This window comes from Siniperca chuatsi, linkage group LG10, assembly GCF_020085105.1.
Source record: "Siniperca chuatsi isolate FFG_IHB_CAS linkage group LG10, ASM2008510v1, whole genome shotgun sequence".
NCBI lineage: Eukaryota > Metazoa > Chordata > Actinopteri > Centrarchiformes > Sinipercidae > Siniperca > Siniperca chuatsi.
The window spans coordinates 29,078,508-29,100,368 of record NC_058051.1 but is presented as its reverse complement, the minus strand read 5'-3'; the positions used below and the strand labels follow the sequence as shown (position 1 = coordinate 29,100,368).

The following is a 21,861-nucleotide window of genomic DNA, read 5'->3' as shown; positions in this document are numbered from 1 at the left end:
ACTAAACAATAGCTGCCGGTGTTGAAATAAAGCAGATATGATTTTATGCTGCTGTGGTGATCGAGGGAGAAATAGTTTGCATCTGTTCTTCGTGAAGCCTGCATGTTTCCACTTCATGATGTAGCGCCAAAACATTTTTAATCTTAACATCTTGGACTATAGTAGTTTTAGATGAATGTGGCACATTTTCTCTTGTGGTGGTGCACCACTGCAACATGAACACAGAAACATTGTGCGCACAGTTGCTTATATTTATTGCTATCAGATTTAATAGAAAATCTATGCCAGGAGGTTTTGCTGCCTCTATCATTAAATATTACATAACTGGGGCCTCATAATTAAATTATTATTATTATTAGTGGTGGGATGATTGTTTTCAGAATACCTGAAATGCATATAATAATATAAATTATATTTTTCAACCGTCAACTTTAAGCATGCAGTGACCTGATTGTTTAGATGGCCAGAAGCCTCAAGTACACTCGAGTTTGTTTTCGTGCTTTTATTTTAAAGGCGTGTCCTCCAAACAGGAAGTTGTGTTCCTCACTGCTGTCAATTGATGAATTTCTGAGAATTCCTTTTCCGGCGTGGTCAAACGACGTCACAGACAGCTGTTTGGTCTGAGACATTTCTCTGTGGGAGATATGAGGTTTCTGTGTTGCTGTTTTAATATGTCATAGTTTAAAACAAACGTGTGCAGAGAGAGAGAGAGAGAGCAAATGTCCCAGCAGCCACCCCCCCCAACACACACACACACACACACACACACACACTTCAGTGAGTAAAATCAGATTTATTTAATCCATACATGTATCAAACAAAGCCAATATCTCATCCGAACCACTCCGTCCTGCATGCAGAGACACCAGCTTACAAAACACCCTAAAAAAAGACTCATCAGCGGAAGACTCATCCCCCCAAAAAGCACCGCAGAGCGCCACAGGAAGTCATTCCTGCCTGTGGCCATCAAACTCTTCAACTCCTCCCTCAAAGTGTCAGTCTGTATGACCCTAAGTCATGGAACTGGACATTGGACCTTTAACATCACTGCAATACATGAAATAATTGTGCAATATACTCTGTTTAATACTCCGGTGCAATATACTCTGTTTCAGTTTAATTTATTGATATTTATTCATACTTCTGTTACTGCTGTGCAAAATCCACCGTCTCATAATCATCTCAATAAGCTACACTTTGTACTTCATTTATCTTGCCTGTATTATAGTGTATTATATTTTGATTTGCTTAGTACTTCTATTCCTGTGTGCACTGAGGTGACAGCGAGCTGCTGTAACAAAAGAGTTTCCCCCTCGGGGATCAATAAAGTATTTCTGATTCTGATTCTGGAAAAAAAAAAGGTGATCAAACACAAATACACATGGAAGCTGCTGCAGTCAGTGCTGACTTTCAAAAAAAAAAAAAAAAAAAAAAAAAAATCATAAAATGTTTTCAATAACAAACCAAACCACACTGACTCACATGTGACATCCAAAATCACCAGTTCAAAATGGCTCAAACTGGAAGTCTGGGTCTTCCACAAACACCTCTTTTAGTATTAATACTTCTGCTGCGAAGTCTACTCCATCCACTGCTGCTCTACTGCTCATTCCTCTCTACTGTTTTCCATATTTCTAATGTCAAGCTACAACTAGTAGCTCATATCGCCAGTAAAAGGCTGTTAAAACCTTCATTTCTTTGGAGATAAATAAGTAACAGTAGGTTCTTATGTCTACTGCTAATACTGAAACTAATGCTAGCGCTACTTCCTTTATAAAAAACATGTAATGCTTCTGTTACTACAGCTGCTACAAGTATAGCTGCTACAATAATGACTACTACGACTTTTCCAAATACTAACTTCCTCTACACTGCAGTATTACTGCGCGTCTGCTAACGCCACTTAAAATCCCAAACTTGACAGTTGTGGAGACCTTTGGTGTGAAAGGCAACAGCTTTAAAACTTCTCACCAGGTTTTCAAAATAAGAGACCAGCAGAGTCAGTGTTTTTCCCTTTAGGCACACATGTGCACAGCAGATCTATTCCTGCTTTAAACTGGATGGATATTTGGAACAAAACAGAGACTGGTGATAAAACTGCTGTAACTCTGAAGGTTTATCCAGGTCTCAGGGCAGGAAACTGACTCCGGAGCGAAGTGCGTCTTTCTTTATCTCCACAGCAAAACTTAATTTCCAAACGCTTCTCTCTTTCCTCTTACTTCTTCTTGTGTAGGGAGTTTAGCCAGGAGAAGCAGAAACTGGGTCGACGAGGAGCCTCGCTGAGGGTGAAAGAGGAGGAGGAGGAGGAGGAGGAGGAGAGGGGAGGACTGGTCTGAGCAGGACTCCTAGTCTCAGTCTCCATCTGAGAGGGACAACAGATGATTTTACAGAAAAACACAGAACTGTGAGTTTTCAGTTGTTCAAACTGAATATGTTTTAGGATAAATGTCCCTAAATTAGTGTCACCAAGACAAGCGGCTGTACACTTATTGTTCAAGGTGAATGACATCACTGGCTGATTCTGGTTTCCCATGGGTGCTGATAAGATCTAATTTTCTACAATAAGTTAATAATATGGCACCTGCACTTGACAGATTGTTCCTCGTCTCTTTTACTTTGATTAAAGCTGAAACTGAAATACTTTCTATCTGTGTCCATCCATTCAAACTGTGGAACTCCTTTAGTGTAATACATCTTGAATGGATGACACAGAGACTGAGAACCACGTACAAACCTCACCCGTATTGTGTGCAATCTCTCTGCATTCACGAGAAGCTTGTTATTGCAGAACCTAAATTAAAACATATTAGCCTTTTTTTCCCCCAAAATGTTTCCAGTAAAAATATATTTTAGATCATTTAACAGAAAACACAAACAATGTGTCTTCTGCCATGTTTTTAGGACATTTTGGAAATAAACCCTTCACATTACGTATTTACAAAAGCACCGTGAAGATTCAGACAAAAAAAAAAAAGGAATCCCATTAATACATTTCCATGAACATGCAAACAGGTCCCAGTCACAATCATCATGCAGTCAGAGGCACGGGGCATCACACAGGCTGTTAGTGTTACTCAAGAATAAAAACAGAGAGAAAACCTGTAAAAGTTGTTAATAAAGTCACATAATTCAGCCTGATTATGAACTGTAACACTGTTCTACCACAAGGTGTCAGCAGAGGCAAGTGTAAACTGTAAACAGCGCTAAATCACAGAAAAAAATAGAAAACTGTTATTTGTTATTTCACCAACAGTAGTTTTTATTTCTATTTCTAATCAAATAAATCTGCCGTTTTTGATTTTGATTAATTTATCCTTTTACTTCCTCGTCTCTGTGAGGATCAGTGTAAACTTGTCGTGAAAGGTAAAATATGTTACTGTAAAGTTAATCATTTCTTTTGATTTACTGACTTTTTCTTTTCTCTTCATATTCTTCTTCTTTTAATCTCAGTATGAAGTAGAAGTCATAGCAGTAAGAGCAGTGGTAGTGGTGGTAGTTTTTTGGAGAATGTTGCTGATGAAATTCAATTTAAGTCAAACAGTATAATACAGATAATGTATTTTTATGAAGAGAAATATTTTGTAATGATTTATTCGTTAGTCTGCATCACTTTCATGCCAACAGTCAGTTTGTCCGAGAAAGTCATTTTTCTTCAGATGCTTTAAGTTTGGAATTAAACTCTTTAAATCCAGAAATCTCCTTTTCTTCCAAAATAAAAGCCTTCAACAGCACTTCCTGGTGGAGCCAGCAGGTGCGTGTATACCTGAGCTGAGCAGCAGTGAGGATGGATGCGTCTCCTGCTGGTGTTATGTGCAAATGAAGCAGCCGATGTAAGCCCAAACCCTCTGCAGGATGACCAGGAAGGCCAACAGGTAGAAGAGCAGAGTGACAGCCTGGAGAAAGGTGGAGGGACGGACATGGAGGAGGAAGGAGAGGAGGGAATCAGACAGGTCGACAGAGACAGAAATAAAGAAGGAGGGATGGAAGATCACAGAAACAGCAGGGAGTATATGAAGGATAGGTCGGGAAGGGGGAATGGAATAGAGAAAAAGAAGAGGACAGTGATGGGGGAAATGAAGGAGCAAAGAAGGTAGGGAGAGAAAAAGAAAAGATAGAGGAAGACGGGAACATTGAAGAGAGGGAGGGGAGGAGGGAATGGGAGAAACAATAAGATGAAGGGGGCGATGAGAGCAAATTGAGAGGGGGGTGAAGAGGAGGAGGGAAAGGAATTGGAAAGATGGAGGGGGATGAATAGATGGCACATGGAAGGTGAAGACAGAGGGAAGGAAGGGAGTTATAGGGGACAAAAATGTGAAAAGTATGGTGGGACATAATAAAAGAGATTGAAAAAAATGAAAGAGAAGAGATGGAGTGATGAAGCTGCAACAAAAAACACCCACTAACACAGAAAACTGTGAAGGCAGGGAGGAAGGAAAGAGAAGCGATTACTGTAATCACGCAGGCACTCGTGTAGTTCGACCATTTTCATTTTAGAGAATCAAGAATTTCATGAAATCGGGTGGAAGGGTTCATTTGTGAGAAGGGTTATGAACGTCCACAGGTTTGAGTCTCGCTGGAGGATAAGACAAGACAACAAACCTCCAGCTGTTCACCGTCTCCACACTGCTCAGTGGAATGTCAGCTATAAAGAACAATCAGCACATCTCATTTTATTACACCAAACAGTGCATATGATTTCAAAATATATTCAAACAAGACAAAACAACACCACCAAAATCTGGAGCTTGGAACACCGTGTGACATCCATGTGCCATATGTGCTTTGAATAACATCTGACCTCAGTTTTCAACAACTTACTACCATAGTGTGTGTAGCACGCCTACATTTGAGCTAAATGCTAACGTCTGCATGCTAACATACTGATGTTTACATGAAGCTGAGGCTGATGGGAATGTCATTAGTTTTGCAGGGAATTTGGTCATAAACCAAAGCATTAGACTAAATGAAATTTCGACCTGCTGGTGGCGGTAACTTCCTGGAGGAAGGCCAGAGATAGAACTGCAACAGCAAACTGTGTGTTTAGCGTTTAAACAGACATGAGCAGATACTGACAGGAGAAATAGTTTTGAGGGGAACGTGAGAAAGTTAGGATTTCCTCTCACTAATGAAGTAACACTACACAATGAGGTAAGAATATAAGTAAGACTTTGTGTAATTGTTTGGCTACAAGCAACTAAAGAACATGAGGTGTTTAGAGAAGACTGGTGGTGATTTGATGCCATTTTATAAAGTCAAACAGACTTTTTCCTTGTAAATGATCGGAAGAACTCAGAAAAGGTGTGACTGCAGTTCTAGAGCGGGCTTTTTCACTGACATGGGATTAGCTTTTAATTATGGGGTAACATTTTTTTTGGAAGTAGCAGCAATGACCTGTGCCTTTGTCCTTCCTTCCTTCCTTCCTCCTCTCCGTTCTCCCTTCATTTTCCAACATGACAACAACACAGAGACCTAAGTGAAAGTGCTGAAGCTGTTTCACCCAAGTTGCAAAAGTGACCCTGCCGAACATAAACAGCAAGAACATGACAGAAGAAGAAGATAATGTGGAGGTGTAGCCACATCAGCGGGTGGGTGAAGAGTGCAATAGCCCGGTTGATGATGATGACAATGATGAAGGTAAAACCAGGCGACACTGACCTGGAGAGAGACAGAGGAGGTTATGTTCTCTTCCGTTTCAGCAACACTCGTTTCCATTTTGGCGTTAAAGTCTTCAGGCTGCTCGCTGTTCTCTCCATCCTCCTCTTTCTTTTCTGCAAAGCCTGAAGTGCCAACCTCAAACTCTGCGTCACCGTCTCCTGATATCACGCTATCTGTACTCTCCACTCCTAGATCTCCTACATCCAAGCTGTCATTTTTTACTTTAGAGCTGCTATCCTCCCTCATAGATGCAGCAGCCCTCTCTAATCCAGAGAGATCGTTCCCCTGCACTTCACTTCTTTCATCAGACCAAACACTTCCTTTTCCCGGCCCTTCATTCATCGTCTCAGCTTCAAAATCACCCTCTCCCAGCCCTCTTTCTTTCAGCTCTGAAGCACATTTTAGATCTAAACTATCTTCTTCAAGATGCTCTTTCTCTTCTGTGTTATCTACTCCTCCATCACTGAGCTCAAAGTTGTCTTTATCCGTCTCTGAGCTGCCTCTCTCAGACCCAGAACGAGTCTCCTCTGGTGGTATGGATGATGGACTATCATTATTATCAGAAAAACTGTCCAAACTAACTTCTCCAAGATCAAAACTACCCTCTACCAGGCTGAAACTTTTATCCACAGCCCCAGGTAGGCACACCCAGCCCTCCTCATTTTCGTCCTCGACGATACCGGCTTCTCCTGCTACAAAAGCACCGCCCAGCTCAGCAGGTACCTTCTGGGGTTGAGGCTGGGATTCATGAAGAGGAGACAGAGGTTGGGACTGGTTTTCTGGCTGGTGTGGGAGTCGAGGGAGAGGAAGGAAAGGCTGAGTATGAAGCTCAGTGGAAAGTGGGAGTTGTTGTGGCTGCAGGTGGGGGAAGAGCGCAGGTCCAGGGGGAGGTTGGTTGGAGTAAGACATGCTCTGTTCCTGGGTCTGAGAAACCAGACTCCATGGAGATTGTGGTTGTATTTGGGGCTCAGACGCTTGGGCTTGGACTGCACCTTGAGCCTCAGTCCGGGTCCTGGCCTCCGAAAGGGAACCTCCAGCTGGTTGTGGTGAACACACCGTCTGCTCTGTATTACCAACCTTCGGCAGGATTTCTGCAGGAAGGGGGTTAACCCTGCGCCAGCTGTTGGGTTTGTACCAGCTGGGGTAAAACATAGCATCTATTTCCTCCTCCATCTGCATTTCTGCTTCTTCATTCTGAGCATCATGTTTTTCCTCTGTCTCACTCCGTGCCGTCCAATCACCTGCATCACTTTCTGCCTCTCCCCCCTCACACTGATATGTGAAGGAAGACGGAAGTTAAAAATCCATAAGGAAGATTTCTTTTTTTGCCCATTACCAACTGCTAACCACTTTCCAAAGCATACAATATGTTTTCAGATTGAGTTTCATCCTTCCAGGCTGCTTTTAGTTCATTTCAATCAACTCGCAGAGACGTGAAAATGTCTTTAGCTTTTACCGTTCAGACTAGAGGAGTTGTACATGTACAAACAAATCTTGAACTGACTACACTGAATCACCTTTGTCAATCAGTAGCGTTTAGCAGTGGAGCTCTTCTCACTGCTGTCAACTCTGTGATTCACAGTACGTTACTACTTCCTTGTTAAAACTAGACAGAAACCCACAGAAACAATCATAATCTGATAACGCTGTCGCAAATAGTAGGCTGCTGAGCTACTGACCTTATAAACATTGATTGTATAGTTTTATACTCAAGTGAACGTTACAGCTTGAAGAGGCAACAGACTGAACGTCTTGCTAAAACATTATTACCAACATTAGCACTGTGTCAAAAATATGCAGCCAATTCAAGGAGCCCACAGTGTTGACATAGCTGAGTGCAGGGGGCTCTGGCAAAAAACAAAAACACAAAAAAATTCTGCAAAAAAGTAAAGTTCAAAGTTAAAGTTAAACACAATGCAACACTGTACAGCTACACACTGCACTGGCCAATCAAATATTCCAAGCAGAATACCTCCTCCTGTGAATGGCACTGCTCTACTGTTTACTTTGCAGTCTCATACTACCACTGGGGGGTGCCAAAGTCTGACATTTTCAAGGTCTACACATAGTGGCGTTAAAGGTCCAGTGTGGAGGATTTAGTGGCATCTAGTGGTGAAATTGCAATTTGCAAGCACTTGAATACCGCTCGCCTCACCCTCCCCTTCCAAGCGTGTAGGAGAAACTACATTGGCCGCAAAAAAACACGAAAGGCCCAATCTAGAGTCAGTGTTTGGTTTGTCCGTTCTGGGCTACTGTAGAAACATGGCGGTGCAACATGGCAGCCTCCGTGGAAGAGGACCCGCTCCCCATGTAGGTAAAAACATCTTATTCTGAGGTAATGAAAACACAGCGGTTCTTATTTTCAGGTGATTACACACTAATGAAAACATACTTAGAAATATTATATTCCATTTCTGCCAATAGCTCCTCCTAAATGTTCCACACTGGACCTTTAATTCTTTGTCAGAGTAATGTAATTGTTTTAAAGTAAGGAAGCAAATAAAACTTCATTTACATAGCCTTTTTCAAAATAGGGTCAAATGTGCTTAACGGTTACAAAAGATTATGATAAAAAGCAAAACTCAGCTGTGAGCAGGAACTGTTTTGAAAAGCCTTACTGCCGATTTGTTCAAGACTTACCAATATCTCAAATTTCAGATGGCCGCGGAACAGCAACATTTATGGTATACTTTTGTGTGTATCCACGGTTTGTCTACTAGATTTGATTGTTTTGAATGCAGCACCGTGGAGAGATCTGAAAAAGTTCCTGTTCAAAGCTGCTGTACCATGTGATAATAACGTTATTTAAACCAAGAATATGTAGTCCACACATTACTTTGTCATAGAGTTCTTGCAGTACTTCTATCACATGTAGAGTCTCTGTGAGTTGATTTTCAAAACTTACTGGATGCTGTGAGGAAAGTTGGAAATCAATCTAAAATTATATTTTGTTAAATGAATAATTTTAGAAAATGGTTTGCAATAATGTAAAGTATATACAAAATGGGTAGTTAATTGAGTATTTACATAAGAAAGAGAGGGATGTCAGTTTTAAAAGAGACTGAAGGATAGAAAGCTGTAAGTGTCTAAAGATGTGCTGAAAGATTTGTCTTGTCAAGTTCATTTTCACACATTTACAGTTCATTCATCAGCTGAAACTAATGTCTAATCAACACATGTCGTCAAAATAACTTGTGTAATTATCACTTACAAATTAACAGTGGAAAATTAGCTTCATAGTCGTTCCTGAACTATCACGTTGAAGTCTGTATATGTCGACGGTTAGCAGGTCTAATGTTGTTATCTGTGAGTTACTGAGCATTAAAACACCTTCTGGTGGCTGACTTACTTAAGAGCTTAAAATGTTATATATTTACAAAAGAACCTTGATGGTTTACTCTTAAAGAAAAGTCTTAAAGAGTTAATACAGATGACTTTGCAGCAGGTGTGGTACTGTACCTGTTGTGTGCTCATTCCCTCCTCGTGTTCACAGACGTTTCCCTCTTTAACAGGACCAGGAGCAGCAACTCCCTCCGCCTCCTCTTTCTCCTCTTCCTCCTCCGTCTTGTTCTTCATCAGACCGGATCCTCCGCCATTTAAGTCTGGGCCGTCAGGCTCTGGCTGCAGAACTGCGCCTGCAGGCTCCACAGTACAGTACCTCACCAGACCTCGTGCAGGTGGAGCTGGGGCTGATGATGGTGCAGCTGTCTGTACTGGTTCCACTGATGGGGACATCAGTACTGGTTCCACTGATGGGGACATCAGTGCTGGTTCCACTGATGGGGACATCAGTACTGGTTCTACTGATGGGGACATCAGTGCTGGGATTGGTTCTTTAACTGGTTCTAAAACAGATTCCAGGTTCTGGACGGAGGTTTCCTGATGGTGTTTTGATTCAGAGGGCTCTTTGAGTTCTTCTGGCTCTTGCTCCACCTCTGGTTCTTCAGGAACATCTTCCACAACTGCACAGAGGCAACAAAACCTGTTTATACTGAATGTGTGCTTGAATTGTGCTTTATGTGACCTTTAAAAGTGTCTAAAGTGTTACTTTTCTGACATTTAGACTCTTAGTTAAAAGTGTATTAGATTAGGTTATATTGATCTTTATCTATAAACGCAATGAATTCCAATAACATCAACAGGTCTCAGGGATTAACAATGTTGGCATCAGAAAATTGTATATGATTACAGTCTATTAACCACTGGGGTGAGTTGATAATATTGTAGACTATTACTGCATGTTTTGGTGTAGCTCGTCCACATCATATGCTATTAAAACATAAACATTTTTACAAGCGCTGGCACTTTTTGAAAGTGTTTAAGGTCCAAAACATTCCTGATGCCTTCAAATGGAAACCAGCATGCTGCCAGTGCCTGTATATTGTAAGTATTATGTCACACAACTCTTCTCCAGTACAACTGAATGTTTTCGGCTATCTTGCCTTTATCAGGATGGTGTCTGAGGTTGAACAATTTAGTTAAAGGACGGATGTGTTGAGGTCAACTGTAGACTGACTTTGAAATTAGTTAGTTATCCATAAATATAAAGAGATGGAAGATATTTGAGTATACTGTGTTTACTGTGGAGATTCAACCTCTTTTACCCACTGATGGGTTAAGAGGAAAGATTGTATTTGCTAAAGAATATTCTGAAAGGTAATATTTTTTAATATTTATCTTAAATGTTCTTACATTTCTGTATCCACTGAGTAAATATGGTATTTTGTAAAAGATGATGATAATGTTGTTTTGCATATTAAGTATCTATGGTGATCTATAGGTCTGAGTCACATGACTGATGAATGGACTGTATGTGTACACAAACTCCACCCTGATGAAGGCTAGACAGGTGAAGACGTTCGGTGTACTGGAGAAGAGTTGTGTGACGTGTTTTGAAGGTCACACTGGGCTTTCGCTGTGTGTTTGTTCTCAAAGTTAGAAACAGTGTCAAGTGTCTTGAAATCCTTTAGGTGGAGAGTTTTTCTTTTCAAACAAAGTAGTGGGACGGGAGCATCGGGGTCATACTGATCAATAACCCCTTTCAGCTCTGTTACATGTTGGTTGTTTTGTGCATTCGATCTCACTCATTTGCTCTTTACCTTCTGCAGCTACCAACTATTTTTGGATCCTTAAATCCGCAAAAAACCCTCAAGCAGACAGAGTTACTTAGTTTGTATTACATCCACACTCATGTTTCTGGCAGGCGGCGTTACAGTTCAGCCTTTACAAGCACAGGCTGTGTTTTCTGTTTGTTATTTTAAAATGTTTCTTTAGTTTCTTTTTTTTTTTCCCTTCTTGACATCCTAAGCAATGCTATTCCCATGCAAAGTAAATGGTGTCTTATAAAAAGAAAGTTTCAAAGCAGTCCCTCTTCTTACCTTTGAGGAAGTCTATGCTCTTCAGAGCTCTCTCCTGTCTGCTGAAGTTAAATCTGTAGTGGCTCATGCTCTCATAGCCTGGTTTCAGTGTCTCGGCTGGACAGGAGCTGGTCGCTGCTAGCACTCTGAGGAGGGGTGGAGGGGGAAACGGAAAGAAAAACGAGGTATTGAGAGTAAAGAATGGATGAAGAAAAGGAACGGGAAAGAATAAGGAAAGAGGGTGAACTAAATCAAACAAATGATTCACTTGCCAAACTACATCATGGGCAACAAACACATCTTTTAATCCCATAATGTAAATATACAACATATCCCATACATGATACTCACTTTGTGATCAGCTCCTTTGAATTCTGAAGGGAGGAAGTGAGAAAAATAGAGATCATTTTAGAGACTCAGGACAAGTCAGCAGCGGTGGAAGAAGTAACCTGATCTTTTACATAAGTAACAGTAGTAATAGCACAGTGTAGAAATACTCTGTTACAGGTAAAAGTCCTGCATTCAAACTATTAAGTAAAAGTACAAAATATACTTAAAGTATCAAAAGTAAAAGTACTCATTATGCAGAATCATATATATTATATTATTGGATTATAATTATTGATGCATTAATGTCTTCATCACTTTAATGTTGCAGCTGGTGAAGGTGGAGCTGATTTTTTTCTTTATATGCCGGGTAGCTTGTGAATTTCACCAAGCGATCAATAAAGTCTGATCTTCATCCATAACAATAATTAATTTGTTGATTGTATTTTGTATTACTAATGACTGAATTTGCAAAGTAACTAAAGCGGTCAAATAAATGTAGTGAAGTAAAAAGTTCAATATTTCTCATTTGAAGGAATTTCAATGATAAGAAACTGGTACAAATACAAAGGCTGTCACAAGGAAGCGGCTAAAATCAGAGCCACACACCACCGATGAATAGATAGAAATTATATACGAAATATATATTATGGAAAGGTTGTCATTTTTCCTCAAAGTCCAAAAAGACATTTTGTTTTCCAGATTTGTGCACAATGCTATGTGAATCCACGTGCAGCAATACTGATACTGTGTAAAATGATGAACGTGAAATGAATGCTTTTCCAAAAAATTAAATAAAATTCACACACAAACCAAGCGAACACATCACAAAGAGAAAAGACAAAACAAACAAACAAAAAAAGAAGAATATGAAAAAGCTCAGAGGCTTCTCCAACTTGCTGTTACATCCAAAGGCTTCATTCATAGTACTTTACTTTTTAACTTAACTACTAGAGTAGTAGTGGCAGAAGAAGTAGTTGTGACGTGTACATGAAAGTGTCCCAGTAGTCCACATGGACCAAACAACACTTCCCAGAAAAGAACATCACTTCTTACATACAACATCCAAAACTCTACGAATACAATAATACCTAAAACACAGCTCAAGCTTAAATAATAATAAACTCATCACAAAAGAAGCTTTTTACTAAAAAATAAATGTTCATATAATGAGCAGTAAAACCATTAAACCTGCCTGTTTCTACAGCTAATGTTAGTGCACCTGAATGTAAGTGCACACAGAGATGTTTGACTTTTGGTCAAATTCCTCTTCACATAAGGTTCTTCACTGTAGTTATTTTTACACAATAATCACACACACACACACACACACACACACACACACACACACACAGAGCAGTGTGCTGGCCACCTGAACAAAAGCAGCCATGTCAGGCTCCTCCATGCTGCTCACTGCCCTCTCCACCAGTTTGCTGTTGGCCTCCACGCTGTCTCCATAGCAACGCACCAACGCCTGGGCGTGGCCTGTCTTCTCTTCCTGCTCGGAGCTGATTCGCCGTGTCATCGCCTTCAATGTGATGATGCAATAATGATGAAGACAATAATAATGGTTTAACTACCATTTCAACTACGAGTATAGTTACTGCTGCTACGGCTTTTACTGCCATTATATATTGCAGAATTTTGAATTTGCATTTACTACACAATGTATTGACATGTATTTTCATTTATTTATTTACTAGAGACTACATAGCAGCATGTTAGAAAAATAGTTAAAAGTCCCATTATTATATTTTGCAATATACTCTTGGAGAAAAATTACAATATTGTAACGTAAAATATATGAGGAGTCCATTTTTATATTGAAATGTAGTTTTGATGTTAAATTACTTTATATTTTGTTTGTTTATTCAGATCTGCTACTTCTACTGCTGCTATTGCAAGTAGCATTACAGTACGGCTGTTGCCAATATTACTGCTATTACTACTACAACTGCTACTGTGTCTATTTAAGTGGTGCTTATTGGGGCCCTCAAAGACATTAAATAATAAATGTGTTTAACAGGCTGAGTGAAGCCAGAGAAAAGAACAAAGTCTGACCTTTCGCCTGTCCTCCAGGATGGAAAACACACGGCTGAACTTCTCACACACACTCTGCTTCTGAGTCTTACAGTTCTCCTGCGGAGGGCAGAGTGAAGATTAGCGCACAAAACAAAATGCATGCTTTCATATTGTTTTCACACTATATATGAACTAAATACTGTATGAATAATATTAATAATAATAATAAACTTTATTTATAGAGCACTTATCAAAACAAAGTACAAAGTGCTTCACAGAGAGAGAAATAAAATACCGCAGTGAATGATAAAATACATAAAAATCAGGATCTGCTTTCCGATAAAAATGTGTTTTGAGACTAGATTTAAACGAAGACGCTGACTCAGACAACCTAAGGTCTTCAGGCAGGTTGTTCCAGAGCCTCGGGGCCCTGATGGCAAAAGCTCCGTCCCCCTTAGTTTCCATCCTGGACTCAGGAACAGACAGGAGACCCCTGCCCGAAGATCTCAAACTACATGAAGGTTCATAAGGGATTATAAGGTCTAAAATATAATCTGGAGCCAGGCCATGAAGAGCCTTAAAAGTAATCAACAAAATCTTAAAATCAATCCTAAAACAAACAGGGAGCCAATGTAAAGGGGCTGAAACAGGTGTGACGTGGTCGAACCTCTCGGTCCTGGTTAACAGCTGAGCAGCTGAGTTTTGTACAGTCTGCAGTCGTTTCAGAGTTTTTTGATTAAGACGAGTGAACAGGCTGTTACAATAATCGAGGCATGAGGAGATAAAAGCATGCACAACAGTTTCTGCATCACTAAGATTTAAAATAGATCGGATTTTTGCAATGTTTCTGAGGTGATAAAATCATGAGAATGGCAGCATATTCATGGACTTGGAAAAAAACTGTGTTATTACTACATGCAGGCAGAGTGTGTGGGCTAGCCTTTACACACAGAGACACCTGCAGGTTTCAGCAAGTCAGAATTCAAACTTTTTAAAGACATTTTCATGACGGCTGGCATTATTATTCTGTATTTTTCCTTTTCGTCAACAAATTCCTACCCTTACTGTGGCTCTCAGCCCAAACCCCATTGGTTACACCTGAAGACAGAAATCTTTACAAATATATAGTTTCATTTTTAAAAAGCTGCATTGTTGTCTATTTTCAGCACTTGTGAGTATTTCCAGCAGCAAGACGGTTTATGTGTTATTGACATAAAATAAACTACAGTGTGTGTTCATGGTGATGAAGGAACATGTCACTCAGTGCAACAGTGCGGCTCACTGATGTGTTTTTAATAGTTTTTGGACAACGATGGAGCTCTGTGGCTCAGAGGAAGATGATTTATCATTGTTGAATTGGATTTAAGACAACTTTTTCAGAACTTTCTCAGACTCACACACACACACACACACACACCTCTATGCTTCTGCAAGCCTCCTCCAGCCCATTGATCAAAGCCTGGACTTTGTCGTTGACCGCCACCAGAGAACTGACTCCTTCACTCAGCTCATCCTGGGAAACAAAAGGAAAAGAAGTTGTTATGAAGAGTTAGAATTATTGGTTATTAACAGCCTTTAGTTATCTAAAGACTGTCCTGAACCTAGCCCACTTAAAGGTGCTAATAGATCATTAACACAATACTTTTGAGACATAAACCTGGGTGAGCTTTGTCATAAAACCGCTCTTTTGTTGAGAGTGAATGTTAATTAAATTGGGCTAATTAAGTGGGGAAAAAAGTAGCAAGTCTTCGAGTTAAGATTGTTATTATCAAACTGCTCTCTTGTTCATTCATTCGCTGGCTACTCTTCAGTGATGCTGAGATGTTGGACAGTTATTAATCACACCACTAAGAGGTGTAGTGTTGTCATCTCAAGAGCAAAGTTAAAGTATTGCATTGTGGAATTTTTAGCATTTGTCATCCCATTGAGCCGTAGTGCAAAAATCTTTACACACTTAGAATCCAGATACTCAAATATAATGGTGGAATGTAAAATATATTGCATTTACTTGGTAGCAAATAAGGAGCAATTTTGGACACAGGCTGTGCATTTGAAAGGGCAGATTGATTTAAAAAGCTTGTACTGCATTAACCCCTAACATGACACAAACATCTCTGCAAGGTGATTTGTATAGTAGGAACAGAAGAAGAAAAACACTTATGGCATACTTTGAATATTCAGCAGTAACATAAAATAGACGTAGTATGTGTATAAAGGTGCTAAAACATGAAAAACACTGGTATAATCCTTATATTTCCACACACACCATTTCATATAGAGTGTTATATACCTTCTGCTGCTGGTAGACGTCTGTCAGAGGAGCCACCTGGCAGGACCGATGAGCCCCGAACACTTTACAGAGAGAACATGTAGGAACCTGACAGGTGAGACAGTAGATGTTCACCTTCTCGCCCTCATGGTCTGAACACGTTACCTGAGCAGGAGGTGGAGGAGGAGGAAGGGGGCTGCAGAGAGAGAGAGACAGACCAGGATATCAAATACCCGGATGTACAGTATGTAAGTACATTTTAATTAATTCTCCTTGTCGTCATCGCTCTTCACCTTGTGGCATTGTTGTTGTTGTTGCTGACTTCCTGTTTGTAGACGTCGATGATGTTCTCCACCAGCAGGTTTCGTTGCAGGCCGTAGACACCGTGGCGGTCCAGCACCACTTCATGTCTGCAGGACGGACAGCGGAAACGGCCGCTGTTCACCAGCATGGTGGTACGAGCCTGGAACAGGGAGGGCTGGACAGAAAGAAATGATATTAAAATGATCGTTTTGCTCTTCAGCATCTCTTCAAACCCTCCACGACTGCCTGTCAACACCCAACAGTTGGAGTTTGTTGTCATACAACACAGCTGCATGCTGGGATTTCAATAATTAGCAACGGTTTTAGCATCAGTCGGGGTCACCGGTGGAGAATGTGTAAAATCTTCCAAATGCCTCCCTGGGTGAAGTCAGAGCTGCTTCAGGACGGGTTACTGGGCAAGTTTGAGACACACACACACACACACACACACACACACACACACACACTCAGAGTACCTTAAGTTTACTCTCCTAGTCTCTCCCTGTCTTAGACAAAAAGACAGAAATATGGATGGATAGTTAGATAAAGACGGCAACATAAAACAACAGCTCACAAGAGAAAACTGAGCAGAAGTAGAAACCGATCAGAGAATTGAGAGTCAGGGGGAAAGGAGAAGCAGAGAGACAGATAGACGAGTGAAGAAACGGACAGATGAGCAGAGAGACGGACGGAAGGTTAGAGGGTTAAAGCGTCCTGAAATAGTGACCTTTAATGAGCCTCAGCTGCTGCTGGGCCTGACTGAGGGATCAGAGCCGCTCAGACAAACACTGAGGACTCAGAGAGAGGGAGCTGGCTCACAATGTGTTTTGGGTCAGCTTCAATTTATATCGGTTTCAATGTTCTCCAATGGTGACACGATTTCACAGTCAAAGAAAATGATCAAAATGTTCATGGGAACTCCTCAAACCACTCTCGTTGTATAACCCACTTGTCAGATCTGTACAGTCAATGTGTTAGAAAGTCATTGCCTGTACAAAATATGCCAAAATATTTAGTTTGCTTTAGCAGGGTTTCTGCAGAGTTCAGTAAGTTAAATTTCACCTTTTTAATATCACAAAGAATCATACCGGCCGAAAAACCAGTAAGGACAACATAGCCTCCAATTATTTATTATTATGTCACATTTTTTCAGTACTTCCCAGCAGTATAGAACAATAATTCCTAATGATGTAATTATTTAAAATGATTTAAAATATGGATGCATGGATGAACAGATTAACGTCTCCCAGCAGCCCGCAGTCACATACAAAGAAAGCCTCAGCTGTACTTTGTGTTTAGTGTTAATTAGCAAATGTCAGCATAGACTCTCAGTGTTGCTGATTTCTTTGCAGCCTGTGCTCAATGTGCTCAAGTATTGGAAGTGCTCATTATGTAGAATGGCCCATTTGAGAGTGTTTTTTCATATGTTTTATATTATTGGATTATTAATACTGATGCATGTACTGTCAGCAGAACTATTTCATATACTGTTGGTAGATTAATATATTAAAATGTCTCATACTGTATTTACAAGCCCATCGTGTGTTTTGTGTGTAAAATCTTAATCTGCAAAGTAACTCTAGCTGTCAGATAAATATAGTGGAGTAAAGAGTACAACATTTTCCTCTGAGATTTAGTGTGAAAAATACAGTATAAAGTAGTACAAGTTCCTCCATTTTATTATTATTATTTTTTTTACTTAAGTAGATTCCTTGAGTAAATAAACTTAGTTCCATTCTTCCATTCATAGTTACCACTGCAGCAGAGTTAGGGGGGACAAGTGAACTCTAGTCCGGACTCAAACAAATGAACCCGGAGTGAAAATGACCTAAAAATGGATCTCAACATGGTAGCAAAACACAAAACACACACACACACACACACACACACACACACGGTAAATGTAGGTCATGAAAGGTGATTTTCATGTACATGAGCGAACCAGTTAAACATCCGCACGTCCCATTTTAGACACTGATAATCCACTGTACACACACACACACACAAATCTGATGTGGGCTTTGTTTTGGGCTTTGTGTTGTGTGTGTGTGTGTGTGTGTGTGTGTGTGTTGTGAACAATGCAGCGCTGCCCCCTGGTATAAGAGGCGTGTGATGAAAGATGAGCGTGTTCCTGCACACAGACGTACATACATGTACATACAGGGACTGTAAGTACAGACGGGGGACAAACGAAAGGAAAAACCTGAATAAAAGAGTGGAGAAACACCAAATGCAGATGGTTCTGTTCACCAGGGCTCACTGAACGGTTTGGTGAGGATGGAAATGATGTGAGTAAATTGCTACGGCCTTTACAGTCACCAGATCTGAACCCAGTTTCACACCTGTGGAAGATTAGAAGAACGTGTAAGACAACGCTCTCCACCACCATCGCCATAACACCAAATGATATAATATAAACGTCTTCAAATCTATTTAGTGATGTCTGCGACTGTCTCTGATGCTTTTGTTATGTCTGGCTATGTTTTTCAGCTGTACTGAGACGACCTGATTAAATAAAGGTGGTATATATCACTGAGGGAGCATCTTGTGGAGGAGGTGTTCATCCCTCCAATAGACTTCCACAGACTTGGCAAGCAGCACTGAAGCTGTTCTGGAGGCTCGTGGTGGCCTGACTCCATACTAAGCCACTTCATGGTGGTTTTCCCTGTAATTTGTCACCCATCTGTATATACACATTAGCAGTGGCTGACGTGTGTTGCCTCACAGACCTGGTAGAGCTCGTTGGCACACTTCCTGCAGAGGTTGTGCTGGCAGGGCAGGATGACCACCGGTTTGTTGAAGAGCTGCAGACAGATGGGACAGATCAGCTGTTTCTCCAGCGTTGCTAGCGTCGCCTCACCCTCTGCTCCCCCGCTGCCCTGCAGGCAACTCAGGTCCGCCGGCAGTGACATGGCCGCTCCGCCAAACTTAACCTCCTCCTGTTGACACCAGAATTGATTAAATTACCTCAGTGATCTGCTGCTGTCAGCTCACACGGCTGTTTGTTTTTGAGGGACTGCTCTGATGCCTTTGCACATTTTTGACCAAAAACTATAAACTGCATATTAATGAGTCCTGCTGACCAGTTTCAAAAACATATTTCATGTTTTTAGATTGATTTCCTCCCCAGCAGCCATTGGTTTTAGTTCACTTCCATGAGAACACCTTGCAACATGTTTGAAATATGTCGCCTAATCACTGAAAGGAAACAAAAAGTCCATCCAAGAGTCAACTGCTGAATTGCCACCAAAAAGTTAACAAATTCACATAATTGTTTTCACAATGTTCATGTCTGCTTATCCTTTAACATCCAGTTTCTCCCTTTTCTTTCCCCTTAAGTAGCTTTAAGTTTGGAAAAATCATCTTATTCCAAACTGTCTGACAGCGGCAGGTATATATTCTGTATATTCACCACATTCCAAGTATTCATAAAAGCTATGTTTACTCTGAGTGAATGTCATTTAGCTCCATGTTTTTATGGCTGCGCCACTCCATCAAATGGAAATATTCTAGATCCTTTTTATACTAATTCCCCCCAAATTACTATGGGGTTTGTAATGTTGTGGGTCAGATGGGTTTTTAATATTTGTCTACAAAGCTTGATTTGCCTGAGACACACCTCATAACGCTGCAAATTCACCACAAAGATCAGATGTCGAACCTTAATGAACACACCTCCAGAACAGTGCCTGCTCGCAGCCGTATTATCAGAATACTATCATGTAAATTTGTCAAAAAGCAAACTGCACTAAATGTTCACTGTTGTGGATCAGCATGATTTGTGCCTCTGCATGAGTTTCCAAATATAGTGTAATGAGTGTAAACTAATGTCTGCCTGTATAGGTACAAATCAATCTAAAAATGTGCTTGTTGAAAAATGCTTTGTAGTTAGTGGGCTATGTAAAAGGTACTTAGGACAATTAGGACAGAAACACAAGAAGAAAAGACAAGACGGGACAAATTTGAAAAGACAAACAAAACAACCTGTTTACTCACCTTCCTCTCCATCTGCTGATGGTCGGTGAGTGTTCGGCCCGTTCGCAGTTAGTTTCTCTCTCTCATTAAAAACTGGTGGTTGATCGACTGAGGAGGCAGTTGGCGTTCCTCCTCCTGTGTCAGGTCCTTCTGCTCGTCTCTACAGTCAATCAAATAATCATTTTGTTAAGATGTATTTGTGTCTCAATGAGTTGATCCACACTCAAGACACTTCTCTGTTGCAGTTTTCCAAAATCACAGCAGAGTTCAGATCCTGCGACTGCGAGCAAAACACCAACAAGCAAAGAGTCCTGCAGGAAGAGCAGGACTGAACTTTATCTCTTGGAGGTCCTCAGGGCAAGTTTGTTCATTTTTAATAAAAAAAAAAAAGGTCACTTAAACATAATTATTTATTGTAGTAAAATGTTTCTCAATATTTTTGCATGTTTTACATGCACAGATAATCCAGGACACAGTGGACTTCAATGAACTTCAGCTTCATTCAGTTGTTGGATAAGTTTTGCATGAAGCTGCTGACTGTACAGAGGGTAACACCGTCTGTCTCAGCTCTGGAAATACCCAACTCACTCACTCACTCACTCACTCAGTCAGACTGACAGTTTGAACATCAGCTGTCAGCTTCGAGTGAAGCCAGAGAGTTTGTCTTCAGGGTTGGGGTTCACTTTCAGCACTTGTTGCCTTGGAGAAACTTTTCACGTCCAGTAAGTAGTGAGAAATATCACAGATGCCGACACTGAAAACACAATCAGAAGTCAAGAAGTCACATCGAGGTCAGTCAGTTCGAGAAAAAGCAGTTTCACATCCGAGAAGAGAAACGAAGCAGGAGTCAGTTTGTGATCTCCACTCAGAGATCTCTTCTTCAGCTCCTGTGACACCGAACGCCGACACTAAGTACCAGTACTCGCCCGTCCTCCTCTTCCTCACACACCCTCCCTCGCTCATCCAACACTCACTCCATTCCTCTTTTTCCACACAAGTAGCGACTGCTGTGTTTGTTTGTTCGCAGCTTCCTCACCATGCACAGCGATGTGCGTCTGTATGAGAGGACGCATGGGGAGACTAATTTGAGTTGAGGGGGGCGTCAGGTTTCAGCTCAGTGCCTCTGAAATGATCCCAACACACACACACACACACACACACACACCATATCAGGCAGTGGCTGGTATGTGGACGGATTAAGACCATGCCAGGCTGTGCTCTTTCTAGTGTTACACACACCTACACTCACTGTCTTCTTAAATATGCTAACTGTAGCATTTTATTATGTAATAATAATTACCACAATCATTTTGACACACTTTTATTACTGTAAGCGAACAGGACCACTGCAGAGATGTCAGTCAATCTCTACATGTTAAAATTTCAATTCAAGTGTTGGTTTTGCTTTTTGGGTAACACTTTACTCCCCCCCAATAACACACTATAACATAATGGTACGCATATATAAGGTCATATATAAAGTCATTCATTATCTGTTTATACACCAGCAGAGTGCCTTAGACACAAGGATTCCCCTTTTCAATTGCTCTGCTGTTGAGAGGTTACGAGAAAACACTAAATCTGTAAATGTACACAGGAAGTTGCACTGGGATATTTAGCGGTGGTGTGGGTTTTTTGTTAGCTTAATTGCTAATTGGTTTGGTTGCTTTTTTTTCTTACTTGGGAACTGGTTTTCACATCAACTTATGTTTTTATGATTATGAGTATTATGAACTTTTTCTAATAAAAAGTGAGAGGTATTTCAGAAATTTGAGATACACTGATAACATGCCTTGTGGTGTCCCACACAAAATTATTTTAAACTTTTTCTAATGAAAAGTGAGAGGTATTTCACATCTTATAAAATGCCTTGTGGTGTTCCACTGTTGACCTTGTCCCCTTCTTTTCTTCTTATATATGCTATTTTTGGGCGATATCAATAGAGATATAACA

General features: G+C 40.6%; 1 protein-coding gene across 5 annotated transcripts; it reads right to left on the bottom strand.

The window, feature by feature from the left end:
* Positions 1-1,259: 1,259 nt before the first annotated feature.
* LOC122882611 (tripartite motif-containing protein 54-like) lies at positions 1,260-21,341 on the bottom strand. 5 transcript variants are annotated; one of them, XM_044210157.1, is made up of 13 exons: positions 19,930-20,502; positions 18,663-18,872; positions 15,924-16,108; positions 15,652-15,826; positions 14,779-14,874; positions 13,401-13,478; positions 12,712-12,867; positions 11,364-11,386; positions 11,034-11,158; positions 9,115-9,617; positions 5,656-6,927; positions 3,764-3,893; positions 2,229-2,362 (listed from the first exon to the last, which is right to left on the bottom strand). In XM_044210157.1, the coding sequence occupies exons 1-12, from the start codon at positions 19,939-19,941 to the stop codon at positions 3,807-3,809; spliced, it is 2,922 nt and encodes a 973-aa protein (XP_044066092.1). In that variant the 5' UTR covers positions 19,942-20,502; the 3' UTR covers positions 2,229-2,362; positions 3,764-3,806. The 5 variants fall into 5 exon arrangements, with proteins under 5 accessions (XP_044066091.1, XP_044066093.1, XP_044066092.1 ...); XM_044210156.1 differs by lacking the exon at positions 3,764-3,893 and having other exon boundaries at positions 1,260-2,362; XM_044210154.1 differs by lacking the exons at positions 2,229-2,362; positions 3,764-3,893 and adding an exon at positions 20,513-21,341 and having other exon boundaries at positions 4,270-6,927; positions 19,930-20,068.
* Positions 21,342-21,861: the final 520 nt, after the last annotated feature.

What these genes read in the sequence shown, in the direction of transcription:
- LOC122882611 (XM_044210154.1), bottom strand. An exon ending in AGGCTTGCAGAAGCATAGAG is followed by an intron (nt 13,479 to 14,778) that starts GTGTGTGTGTGT and finishes TGCCCTCCGCAG; the next exon opens with GAGAACTGTAAGACTCAGAA. An exon ending in AGGGAATGAGCACACAACAG is followed by an intron (nt 6,928 to 9,114) that starts GTACAGTACCAC and finishes TTCACATATCAG; the next exon opens with TGTGAGGGGGGAGAGGCAGA.